At 49.4% G+C, this 12,915-nt stretch overlaps 1 protein-coding gene across 1 annotated transcript; it reads right to left on the bottom strand.

Moving 5' to 3' along the window:
- Positions 1-7,868: 7,868 nt before the first annotated feature.
- Positions 7,869-12,415, bottom strand: LOC126981402 (adhesive plaque matrix protein-like). The gene is made up of 9 exons (XM_050832418.1): positions 12,340-12,415; positions 12,049-12,134; positions 11,729-11,881; positions 11,430-11,543; positions 11,059-11,294; positions 10,649-10,957; positions 10,468-10,536; positions 10,126-10,360; positions 7,869-9,874 (listed from the first exon to the last, which is right to left on the bottom strand). Exons 2-9 carry the CDS (start codon positions 12,104-12,106, stop codon positions 7,869-7,871), a joined length of 3,180 nt encoding a protein of 1,059 aa, XP_050688375.1. The 5' UTR covers positions 12,107-12,134; positions 12,340-12,415.
- Positions 12,416-12,915: the final 500 nt, after the last annotated feature.

The following is a 12,915-nucleotide window of genomic DNA, read 5'->3' as shown; positions in this document are numbered from 1 at the left end:
TGAATTGTGTGTTTGTGGCCTATTTTAGAGATGCGGTGGGGAGGGTGGGGGTGGTGGAGGGGGGAGAGAGGGAGGTCGAGGATGAGGTAGGGTGACGATGGTGGTAGTGGTGGTGGCATGACGGAGGTGGTGTTGGTGGTGGGGAGAAGGAGGAGGAGGAGGAGGAAGAGGAGGAGGAGGAGGAAGGGAGTGGAAGTAGGGGGAAGGAGAAGCGTGACGGTGTTGTTGTTGTTGTTGTTGTTGTTGTTGTTGTTGTTGGTGGTGGTGGTGGAGGACGAGGACGAGGAAGGGGACTAGGGGGAAGGGGGAGTGTAACAGTGGTCATGATGGAGGTGGTGGTGGGGAGGAAGAAGACGAGGGGGAGGGGTAGGAGGGGAAGTAGGGAGGGACTTGACAGTGGGGGAGGTGGTGGTGGTGGTGGTGGAGGTGGTGGTGGTAGGGAGAAGGTGGAAGGATGAGAAGAGGGAGGAAGGGGATTACGGTGGGGGAGGTGGTGGTGGTGGTGGTGGTGGCGGTGGTGGAGGTGGTGGTGGTGGTGGTGGTGGAGGTGGGGGAGGAGGTGGTGGTGGTGGTGGTGGCGGTGGTGGAGGTGGTGGTGGTAGGGAGAAGGTGGAAGGATGAGAAGAGGGAGGAAGGGGATTACGGTGGGGGAGGTGGTGGTGGTGGGGGAGGTGGTGGTGGTAGGGAGAAGGTGGAAGGATGAGGAGAGGGAGGAAGGGGATGGTGGTGGTGGTGGTGGTGGTGGTGGTGGTAGGGAGAAGGTGGAAGTATGAGGAGAGGGAGGAAGGGGATGGTGGTGGTGGTGGTGGTGGTGGTAGGAGAAGGTGGAAGGATGAGGAGAGAGGGAGGAAGGGATGGTGGTGGTGGTGGTGGTGGTAGGGAGAAGGTGGAAGGATGAGGAGAGGGAGGAAGGGGATGGTGGTGGTGGTGGTGGTGGTGGTAGGGAGAAGGTGGAAGTATGAGTAGAGGGAGGAAGGGGATGGAGGTGGGGGTGGTGGTAGGGAGAAGGTGGAAGTCTGAGGAGAGGGAGGAAGGGGATGGTGGTGGTGGTGGTGGTGGTGGTAGGGAGAAGGTGGAAGGATGAGGAGAGGGAGGAAGGGGATGACGGCGGTGGCGGTGGTGGCGGTGGTGGTGGTAGGGAGAAGGTGGAAGGATGAGGAGAGGGAGGAAGGGGATGGTGGTGGTGGTGGAAGTAGAAGTGTACATACATTTGGTTTGCGTGACGTGATATTAATTGTATATAAATTGTAAGCTTTTAGAGTTTTGTTATTACGAGTATTTTTTATGCATCTTAATGTGACGGTAATGGCGGCGGATATAATGGCGCTGACGTGTTGGTGCAGCGTTGATGGCGCCGGCAACGCGCTGTCATCACGGCAGCGCTCCATCACTTGCGATTATGACACAAACGGTTAGGGAAAAAGCTTCAATTAAAGTCGTTGTTTTTGTATGCGTTCGAGTTTGTTCGTCCGTTCGTTCAGTGCTCGAGTGGCGCATTTTGGAACACCTGTTTGTTTTGTTTCTATTGCTTAACGGTGCTGATTTATTCCTCTTAATTAACAAGTGGGTCGATGGCTATGTGTGTTCGCCTGTATGCTCCACATTCATGCCTCCCTAGGTTCGCAGCCGCTCTGAACTGTAAACTTTCGACAACCTATCTGTACTCTGGCGGGAAGCGGTGGATGGGTGTGTTTGGCTGTATACCCAACATTTAAGCCTCCCAAGGTTCGAATCCTGTCTCAACTGTGAAATTTCGAGTACCTGTCTATGCTCTCTGGCGGGAAGTGGTGGTGGCTGAACGTACTTAGGTATCCACTTAGTAATCATGTTCCAAGGCTAAACGACGCCCTGAGTAGTAATTTCGGACATTTTTTTTGTTCTTTTGTGCCCGCGCCCTCTACACGCCCTTCACGATGCCCAGTCAACCACACACACACACGCACACACACACGAGGGAGGAGGACCAGCTGGATAGGCGATGGGTCGTGGGCAGACTCATGAGGCAGGATCTGAAACAAGCTCGTGTGCGCCCGCCAGCTCGCCCCCTCACCCCCCCCCCCCCCGCTCCGCACAGTCACTCAGCATAATAACAAGGCATGCTGGTGCTAATGGCCGGCCATTGAATATTAAAACAATAAATATAATCACCGCCAGCAAAATCATCCCCGCTAACAATTACTACACCGGCGGCGGGGGATGAAAAATGCGCGCAACAATATCAGCAGCAGTAAAAGCAAGTCCGTCAGGCCGTCCAATCATTCACGTGGCGCAGCATCCGACATAATAAAGTAATAATCATAATACGTTTTAATTCCACATCGTTTCAAGCATGAGTGAAATATGCCGCCGCCGCCGACCCCCCTCCGCCGCCGCCGCCGCTACCTCCCTTGCCGCTGCCTCCCCCGCCTCCCCCGCCTCCCCCTCCGCCGCCGCCTCCCTCTGTGCAGTAATATACAACTCACGGCGCCGCGTAAAACGTCCAATTACACGTGCAAGACTAAAAATGCAAAATGTTTCAAAACGATTACATTCCCCGCCGCTGCACACCTGGGTAATGGCCCTTAATTAACACAAGGTGAATTAAAACACCTGGCGGAGATGAACCTCAGGTGAGTTTAATGACACCCGGAGAGGAGGAAGAGGGCGAAGGGGAGGGAGGTGGACGAGGGAGAGGAGAGGGAGATAAAGAGAAGAGTTGAGGAGTCTGCGGTTGGGGGTTGGGAAGATTATGAAGGGGGAGAGTTGTGAAGGGGTCCTGGGGTGAGGGGGTAGAAGGGGGTAAGGGGTGAGGGTTAATGGAAGGAAAGGGGGGGAGGGGTTAGTGGAGGTCTGTCTAGGAGTTTGAGGGAAAATTTTTGAGGAAAGTTTGTAAGTGGCCTGAATGACCTGAATGAAGGAGTAACCGAGGACTGCTGTTGTTGTCGTTGTTGTTGTTGTTGTTGTTGTTGTTGTTGTTGTTGTTGTTGTTGTGGTGGTGGTGGTGGTGGTGGTGGTGGTGGTGGTGGTGGTTGTTGTTGTTGTTGTCGTCGGTATAGTGGTGGTAGTGGTTGTGATGCTGATGTAGTTCTTTGCTATAGTTTTTTTTTGTAGTAATTGTATGATAGTAGTAGTAGTAGTAGTAGTAGTAGTGGTAGTAGTAGTAGCAGTGTTGTTGTTATCATTGTTGCTGTTGTTATTTTCCTTTTCCCGTTGTTGCTGTCTCTGTAGTTCATTTTATTGTGGTTTCCCTTGTAATCTACACCTCACGTCTGCCGCCACACAGCGCATCCTATTCTTCTCCCTTACCGTATGTGTATGGGGAAGGGAGGGAGGAAGGGAGGTGGGAGGACGAGAACGGTAATTGTGTTGGGGGAAGGAAGGGTAAGGGAGACTGGAAAGGGGGGAACGAGAGGGGCAATTGTGTAACGGGGGAGGAGGGGAAGGGAGGGGGAAGTATGTGTGTGTGCGGGAGCAGAGGCGCGCGCACATCTCATATGAATCTAAATAAACACAGAGAGAGGAAAGAAACCAGGAGGGAAAAAAAGAAATATATAAAGAACCAAGCAATATATCTCCATCTTCCTCCCTTCTCCTCCTCCTCCTCCTCCTCCTCCTCTTGTGCCGTCCTTGTCTCGCTCTTTCTCTCTCACCGATGCGGAAGAGGAAGGAGGGAAAATTGCCTCTTTCTCTCTCCTCCCTCCTTTCCTCCCTCCGCCTCCTCCTCGATCACTCCCTTTATCGCTCGGCTGCTCGTCAATGTCGTCTTATTGCCATAATTAATTCACGTATTAAGACGCCGAGTCGCTCTGGGCGTTGGTGGGTTAGCCGAGGAGGAGGAGGAGGAGGAGGAGGAAGAGGAAGAGGAGGAGGAGGAGGAGGAGGAGGTTAGTGATAGGAGGCAACGAATGGAGGGCGAAAACGAAGAAGAAGAGGAAGAGGTAATGAGATGGAAGGGAAGAGAAGGGAAAGAAGTAATACAGAAAGGAGAAAAAAGAAGAGGAAGAGAAGAGAAAAGAAAAGATAAAAAGAAGAGAGTGAGATATAACATTAAAATAGAGAGAAAAAAAAAGAAGCCACCGAAAAATAAATTCTGATACATGAAAAACAAATGATCGAAACGGGATTGGAAGGGTTAACGAAGGTGTGTGTGTGTGTGTGTGTGTGTGTGTGTGTGTGTGTGTGTGTGTGTGTGTGTGCCCCCTCAGTACCCACCACTATATTATACATGGAGAAGACCTACAACCACCATCACCACCACCACCACCACCACCACCACCACCACCACCACCACCACACTTCTCGGCTTCCTTTATCACTGTCTTAAGATTCCCCGCAAGTACTTCTCCCTTCCTCCTCCTTCCCTCCCTTTTTCTCTCTCTCACCCTCCCTTCCTGTTTGCTTCTCTCCCTCCCTCCTTCATTCCCTCCTTACCTTTCTATGTTTCTCCTTCAGTGTGTAGACTACGAAGGAATGAAGGAGAAGGAAAGGAGAGGGAAGGAAGGGAGGCATGGAGAGGTAGAGAAAGAGATGGAAGGTAGAGGAGTGTAATGAGAGGTGGGAGAGGAGAAGGGGAAGCAAAGGAGAGATACAGGGTAATGGAGGAAGGAATAGGATGGTACGAAATAAGATAGGAGAGAAAGATAGAATGGAATAGCAAGGAAAAAAAGGGGGAGGTACAATGAAAAGGGAGGGAAGAATAGTAAGGTAGAGAATAAGGAAGGAGAGAAAGGGAGGAAAGGGAGGAACAGGAAGGTGAGAGAGTTTAGGGAGGGAGAAGGAAAGTGGAGGAGAGGAATGAAGGAGGAATGAAGGGGGGGGGGAGGATGGGTTACAAGGAGGTACAAGGAGTGGGAGGAAAGAATAGAAAGGGGAGAAATAAGTATGGAGAGAAAGGTAGGAAAAAAGGGAAGAAAGAGGTAGGTGGGAGGTAAAGGAGGAGAGGAAGGAAGGAGGAAATGGGAGGAGGAGGAGGAGGAGGAAACATGGAAACATGGAAACGCAGGCAACAGAAAGCCTATTGGCTCATTACGAGGTTGCCCGCTTTGGTGATTTAATCTGCTCGACAGCCTGGGGCCTGGGGAGCAGATGAAAGCACCTCGACATTGAGGAGCAGATGAAAGCGCCTCGACATTGAGGAGCAGATGAAAGCGCCTCGATATTGAGGAGCAGATGAAAGCAACTCAATATTCAGTTTACTCCCGACGCAGCGAAGTGACGGTCGATTCTATATTTGAAGGAGTTGATAGTATTCGCATTTACTACTTCTGAAGGAAGATTGTTCCAGTGACGGATGACTCGGTTTGAAAAGAAACTCCTTCCGATGTCTGTGTTACATCGACTAGACTGAATGGGTAAACCGTTATTTCTAGTTCTTAGGTTGGTTTGCAATTCAAAGAAATTGGAGTAATCGACGTTATTGAATTTTTTCAGATACTTGAAGACTTGAATCATATCTCCTCGTAGGCGTCTTTTCTCTAATGTAAAGAGATTGAGTCGCTTGAGGAAGAGGAGGAGGAGGAGGAGGAGGAGGAGGAGGAGGAGGGGTGTTACAAGGAGGATACGTTGGGTCTTTCTCTCCGTCATAGAATTGATTGTTTGTTTGCGTCTTGTGCGTCGTGAAGGCTTTATGAGTTTGTATTCCGTCTCTTGTTTTATTTTTGTTAGCGGCTTTTTCTCTCCTCTCTGGCTCACTCACTCGGTCTGTGGCGCTCTGGCTAACTTGCTTCTCTCATATCAACCTCTGTGTTTTTCTCTTCTTTCTCTCTCCGTTATCTGTCTGGTCTCTGCTTTTCTTTCTTCGCAACTAAACTTCCGTCTGTCTCCGTTTGTCTCTGTTTGTGCCTGTATGCTTGTATGAATGGTTGTTTGTATGTTTGTGTATGTTTATTCGTGTGTGTGTGTAAGGGTGGGGGTGCGTGTGAATGTGTGGATATGTCTGTAAATCTGTTTTTGTCTGTCTGTCTCTTCTGTCTGTCTGTCTCAAGGGATTCTGTCTGTCTGTCTGTCTGTCTCAAAGGAAAGGAAAGGTGTGGTTGGCGGTGGTCATTAGGAGGGTCGGAAGCTGGGCTGTTTCCTGTCAGGTGATGAACGGATTACCTGGTCGGAGGAGGACGAGGAGGGTCGAGGAAGAAAGGAAGGAAGGAGGGGCGGGAGAGCGGCTGTCCAGTAACACTAAAATTCGTCGGCGACACTAACGGGCAAGGGCCGGCAAGTGGGTCTGGCAAGAAAGCCTCACTACGCTATGGTCTGCTGGTATATAAAAATAGATCCATGTCTGGCTCTTTAAAGAAAAATATGTCCAAGCCTTTTTCGTATGTTTTGCAATATCCTTCAAGTGGAATGTGTACTCTTTTGTGCTTTTGGTTTTCCTCCTCTTCTGTACAAGTTTTTCCTGCCTCATCCTTGTCTGTGGTGTGTGTGTCTGTGTGGCTATATGTCCTATAAAACGACAAGTTCTTTTCGTTAGTCGCCGCTCCTCCTCGGGTTCCTCGTCTTGAACTTTCTTCCCCGCGGGCGTGGGCCAGGTGCGTTGAGTCACCTTCCGAGGCATCCAATCAGTGTCAGGTGGGCGTGCAGCACCTGTAATCGGCAGCCAATCAACGGAACGCTCTCCTCCAAGAGTTACGCGACACTCACCTGAACGTGGCCAGGATGATCACCTGCAAGATTTCCGCCGTGCAGGAAGCGTCGTGGTGCGAGGAAGACGCCACAGGAAGAAGAGTTTATTTCGTTGTACCAGAATACTCTGCATCGTTAAAATTAGATTTGAAAGAAATGCAGCGGAGCCGCTTTTAAAATTAAGCGGAAGCTCACTCCCGAGAGCAACACTGCAACAGTGACTTGCTTATAAAAAAGTGCATAGAATACTGCAACACTGGCTTGCTTTTTACAGCAATTTAGAATTTATTAAAAAATCTTAATTGACAAACTGAAGCGGAACTAGTGAAAACTAGAAAATAATGTTGACAACTTTATTTAAAATATATAATATAACAACAATACTGCTTTTTTATATTTACAATAATTGTGAGACTTTGAGGCCCGAGTCAATCCGGCGGCTGGAGAATAATCAATCTCCTTTGCGGAGAGTTTATGACTTAATTTTCAGGCCTCTTATACTAGTTTTTCTTCGGTTGTCTGAGAGTGGCAGAGATTCGTCTGGAGAGGTTCACAGTTGTGCAGCAGTTTCGGGTACGGTGGTGCTTGGAGTGGTGGAAGTAGTGCTGGTAGCAGTAGCAGCAGCAGCAGCAGTAGTAGTAGTAGTAGTAGTAGTAGTATCACTTGTATGGAAGTCTTCAGCTGATGTGGATGGCAGAGTGGCGGAAACCTCGGCAGAAGACTGGTTGGCGGTGGAATCTGCAGGGGGCGCGATGCTGGACTCTTCTCCATTGCTGCTAGTAGTGCTCGCAGGGTCGGCAGAAGGGTCGATCTGTGATGTGGTTGTATCGTCCTCGTCAGCACCTACCCTGGGCTTGTAGACGGGGAGATAGTGCGTGTAGAGAGACGGATGGAAGTAGGGAATGTTGTCCGTGGGGGCGTAGACGGAGGAGGGTGGCGCATAAACATCGGGGGTGACGTAGGTGTGGGTGTACTGCGGACGAGTGTACTGGAATGGAGTGCTGGTGTGGGGGGTGTATGTAGGCACGTCAGGGGTGTAGACGTAAGGCTTATAATACGAGGTGGGTGGGGTGTTGATAATGGTGGTACTTGTGGTGTAGGTGGGAGGGGTCCAAGTCTGTATAGTGTAACCGTCTGTGTACTGGTGCATAGTGACGTAGGGGTCAGTTGTGTAGGGGTTTGGTGGGTTGTAGGTAATGTCAGTCGTGTAGGGGTTTGGTGGGTTGTAGGTCATGTCAGTTGTGTAGGGGTTTGGTGGGTTGTAGGTCATGTCAGTTGTGTAGGGGTTTGGTGGGTTGTAGGTCAGTTGTGTAGGGGTTTGGTGGGTTGTAGGTCATGTCAGTTGTGTAGGGGTTTGGTGGGTTGTAGGTCATGTCAGTTGTGTAGGGGTTTGGTGGGTTGTAGGTCATGTCAGTTGTGTAGGGGTTTGGTGGGTTGTAGGTAATGTCAGTTGTGTAGGGGTTTGGTGGGTTGTAGGTAATGTCAGTTGTGTAGGGGTTTGGTGGGTTGTAGGTAATGTCAGGGGTGTAGGGGTTTGGTGGGTTGTAGGTAATGTCAGGGGTGTAGGGGTTTGGTGGGTTGTAGGTCATGTGAGTTGTGTAGGGGTTTGGTGGGTTGTAGGTCATGTCAGTTGTGTAGGGGTTCGGTGGTTTGTAGGTCATGTCAGTTGTGTAGGGGTTCGGTGGTTTGTAGGTCATGTCAGTTGTGTAGGGGTTCGGTGGTTTGTAGGTCATGTCAGTTGTGTAGGGGTTCGGTGGTTTGTAGGTCATGTCAGTTGTGTAGGGGTTTGGTGGTTTGTAGGTCATGTCAGTTGTGTAGGGGTTTGGTGGTTTGTAGGTCATGTGAGTTGTGTAGGGGTTCGGTGGGTTGTAGGTCATGTCAGTTGTGTAGGGGTTCGGTGGTTTGTAGGTCATGTCAGTTGTGTAGGGGTTTGGTGGGTTGTAGGTCATGTGAGTTGTGTAGGGGTTTGGTGGGTTGTAGGTAATGTCAGGGGTGTAGGGGTTCGGTGGGTTGTAGGTCATGTCAGTTGTGTAGGGGTTCGGTGGGTTGTAGGTCATGTCAGTTGTGTAGGGGTTCGGTGGGTTGTAGGTCATGTCAGTTGTGTAGGGGTTCGGTGGGTTGTAGGTCATGTGAGTTGTGTAGGTGTAGTCAGGTGTGAAAGTAGTGTAAGTAGTGTATGTAGTTATGTCAGGTGTGTAATTAGTGACGTCAGGTATGTAGGTGTAGTCAGTTGTGTAGGTGTTGTAGTCAGGTGTGTAAGTAGTATAGGTGGTGTGAGACGTATAAGAAGTGTAGCCATCCGTGGTGTACTGAGAGGTGTAAGTCCCCTGGCTGATGTACGTGGTTGGCGGGGTGTAAGTATAATCAGGTGTGTAAGGTGTCATAGTATTATACGGGGTGTAGGTGTAAGTGGTATCGTAGGAAGTAGAGTAGGAATAAGTGTAGTCTGAACTGTAAAGTGTAGGAGTGTATGGCGTCTTGGTAGTGTAAGAGTTAGGCCCGTTAGTGGTATGCGCAGTGTAAGTATACCAAGAAGAGGTAGTTTGTGGGGTATAGGAGCCGGGGGTAGTGTATGGAGTGTAGGAAGGAGTGTATGGCGTGAAGGTTAGGGAAGAGCTGGAGGTTGTATATGTCCCAGGAGTGTAAGGTGTGAAGACATAGCTGCTAGTGGGGTAAGTATTAGGCGTGTAAGGAGTGAAGACATAAGAACCGTCTGTGGTATAAGTTGTATAAGGGGAATTTTTATCAGTCGGCGGCGGGTAGGTGTAAGGAGGGTAAGTGATCGAGTAACTAGTGTGATAGGAAGATGTCGTGTAAGAAGAATAAGGAGTGATAGTGTATGGTGTTATATAGGTGGGGTCAGGGGTGTAAATATATGGGGCAGTTTTGTGTGGGTAGGATGTGTAGGTAGGAGGGTAGGTAGGTAACGTGCCAGATGGGTAAGTTGGAGGAGGGGTGTAAATGTATGGGGTGGTTGTATAGGGAGGGTAGGTAGGTGGGGTGCCGGTGTAGTAAGGTTTAGTTCCGGGGTAAGTATAAGGACTGGTTGTGTAGGGAGGGTAGGTAGGGAAGGTAACGGTGGGGAAGGTAAATGTAGTGGTTGTGGTTGTGTGTGGGAAGGATGTATGGGGAAAAGTGAAGGTAGGCAAAGTGCCAGTGGGGAAGGTCGTGAACGGAGGGACAAATGTGGTGGAGGACATGACTGAAGTGGTAGAGAATGGTGTTAGTGTGGTGGTGATGCACATGGTTGTGGTGCCGACGCTGTCTTGTTCCTGACCTGCGAAGAAAAAAGATAAAATAGTGGAAATAAAAGTAAAAATATCAGTAAAGTAATTTAACGATCACTTAGATAAAGTATTTTACCTCAATGTGAAACTAGACACTAAGTTTTAGTTTAGATTCTGCCTTCATGGATATATTTTAGGAGAGTGAAGTACCTTTGTGAAGTACCTTTGTGTAGAGTATAGCCTTTGTGAAGTACCTTTGTGTAGAGTATAGGTGTACTTAAAAGTTTGTTCCTCTACTTACTGCGTATCATTGACTTGTCCTCCACGTGGATCTGGACAAGCGCCACCAGCCTCTTCAGCATCTCGTTGGCCTCGTTGTGGCCAGCGCCGCCCTGGTACACGAGACAGAGGTCCGCCACGCAGGTTTCCACGTAGAAGTGAAGGTCGATGTGATGGCGGAGGAGTGGCAGCAGCAGGTGTTTGCATCTCTGGCGGTACTGGGCTTTGTCGTACTCGTTGGCGTGGCACGGGTGGCCCTGAAAGGAGAGACAATGTTTACGCGGAGCTCTTTAATTATCTCTGCAATCTTAAATTCACTAACACCTACAAAGATCAGGCTTATTTTTCTGCAATGTCAACTCACCGGTCGCCCATTGCAGACATTCTCATTCTTGTACACTTGCTCACACTGCGGGTTGATTTGCTTGTTCGTCTGCAGGGAGAAAAAATTAAAGTTAAATATCGTAAGACACTACCATAGTTGAAGTATGTCCGCAAGTGTTATGGGAATTCTTTGCTCAATTACTGCAGCCAAGAGGCCGTACCCTCCAAGACATAGGGAAATCAGCGTTGGGCCACGTGGAGAGGGGATGCACGGTGCCGGAGCGGCCGGTGAAGTCATCGTTGATGTAGAAATTGTAGTGGCCGCAGAGGCCGTGGAGGGAGTCGGCCAGGCTGGGGTGGGCCCACACGTCCACGCGGTCGTAGCAGACCTTCACTGCAAGCTTCGAAGACCCCACCAACAACAGGCAAGAATTTTGGCGCCACGCGAACACGTCGTGGAGGCCGTGCGAATCTGAGAGTCTGTGCACGCCGGACTCTGGCACAGAAAAGTGCTCGTCGTTCACCATCACCTGCACAGACGAGGGTGATGTCAATGCTGCCATACTAATCACATATTATACATATTATACCTCAGTGTGCAGCAAATGATTATCACGTTATACAGACTTACGTTGAAAATTGACGACCTTGAGACCGATAGTACTGTGTTCTTTTCGTTCCTGAAGGTGGTGTGGCCGGGGCAGGCGCCGCAGAGGCCGCAGTGCTCCATGTTCGTGAAGACCGCAAGGTCAGGGTTGTAGGAGGGGCCTCGCTGCGTCAGGGTGTAGTTACAAACACCGTTCCAGTCGTAGAGGTGGCCGTCATAAGTCATGTAGTGGTTAATGGAGTACATGGAACACTGGCGGCCTGGAGTTTGAGAACAATTAGGGACTTTACTGCTACTCCACAAGGCAGCAAAACTATACCTCAAAACTATTAAAAGTTGTAAATAGACCGCGAAGACTTAGTTTCATAGGAACATTCAGTGAATGGATGACTTACAGCAGCTATCAATATCGTGAGTGGGGACCCAGTGTCCATCCTGACACACGAGGGGGAAGCACTGGTGCAGCACATGGCCGGGAGGGTGAAGCTCTCCGTTGAAGCCCACACAACCTGCAGTCAGGTTACATTGCATAATATTTAACTTGATATTCGCATTCCACCCTATACTGTACATTATCTTCGATATATCAGCCTCCTGGAGCATTATGATTTACTAGTTTGCCCTTCAAATGCACAAATTTATCACATAGGACTGAAATTTCAGTAGCCAACAAAAGCGAGAGGGTGGTGCTTACAGTTCGTGGAGCCGGGGTGCCCCGCGCGCCGCTCCACCAGCTTGCCGCCCACACACACCAGCTGCAGGCAACAGTCCGCCACGCTGTGCGCCACCTCGCCGTCCATCACGATGCCGTCCCCATAACAACACCATTGCTGCTGCGGGTGTTGCCCTGTCGCCGACAAACAAAACCATGTTCTCGCATTAGAAGTGAAACTTCATCTCTTTCACGCACCGCTATTACCACGAAGAAAAGTAACCACTACCTCGAACTCTGAGCACAAACATTGAAATAAATTATTTAATCATTCACGCTTAGGCTTCACAGCTGATACGTACACCCGGCGTGGGAGGCGGGGACGGCGGCCACGGCCACCAGGAGAGTCACCAGCCACATCCTCGAGTCCTCGGCTGTCTGAGTGTTCCTGCCGGTGAAGGATACATAACTTCACTACAACCCTTTCCGGGGCTGATTTTAACAAGCAGAGAAGCACAAACCATTCTCACACTTAACACTAGCATCACTGCATATACCAAACTAATAACGACGCGAGAACAGATTACTCTCAAATAACTATAATCGAACTGAATCTAAATATATTACACCTGTCCTTACTGCACGCTCCTCACCTGTACAAGCTCGTGGCGGGTCGGGATCCCCTCTGCACGCCTGTCCTTCAACAACCTGCCTCTTTACCTACCCCGCCACCGCACCGCCTCATTGGCTGGCTCGAGCGGTTGTTTCTCAGCAGTAAGCGTGGCTCACGAAGCTTCATAAGAGGGACTGCTGAGGTTTGTTCAAGGCTCGGCTCGCTAAGTGTGAGTCGTGTTCAAAGTTCGTTTCTTGAGCTTTGAGGTGATGTGCGAGTCTGAAAGGATTTAATAAGACATTTGAATCAGTGGAACCAAATCAATTTAATTTTCACAAGCAAATGATGGCTGCTAACAAAAGGATAAGTGTGAGTATCATTCCGTATGTCAGTCAACCAGTCAGTCATTTAATCAGTTAATCAGTCAGTCAGTCATTTAGTCAGTTAATCAGTCAGTCAGTCATTTAGTCAGTTAATCAGTCAGTCAGTCATTTAGTCAGTTAATCAGTCAGTCAGTCATTTAGTCAGTTAATCAGTCAGTCAGTCATTTAGTCAGTTAATCAGTCAGTCAGTCAGTCAGGTATTTAGTCGGTCAGTGTATTTAGTCAAGTCTTGT

The sequence above is a fragment of the Eriocheir sinensis genome, chromosome 48 (genome assembly GCF_024679095.1).
Source record: "Eriocheir sinensis breed Jianghai 21 chromosome 48, ASM2467909v1, whole genome shotgun sequence".
NCBI lineage: Eukaryota > Metazoa > Arthropoda > Malacostraca > Decapoda > Varunidae > Eriocheir > Eriocheir sinensis.
This window is presented reverse-complemented; position numbering and strand designations above follow the sequence as displayed.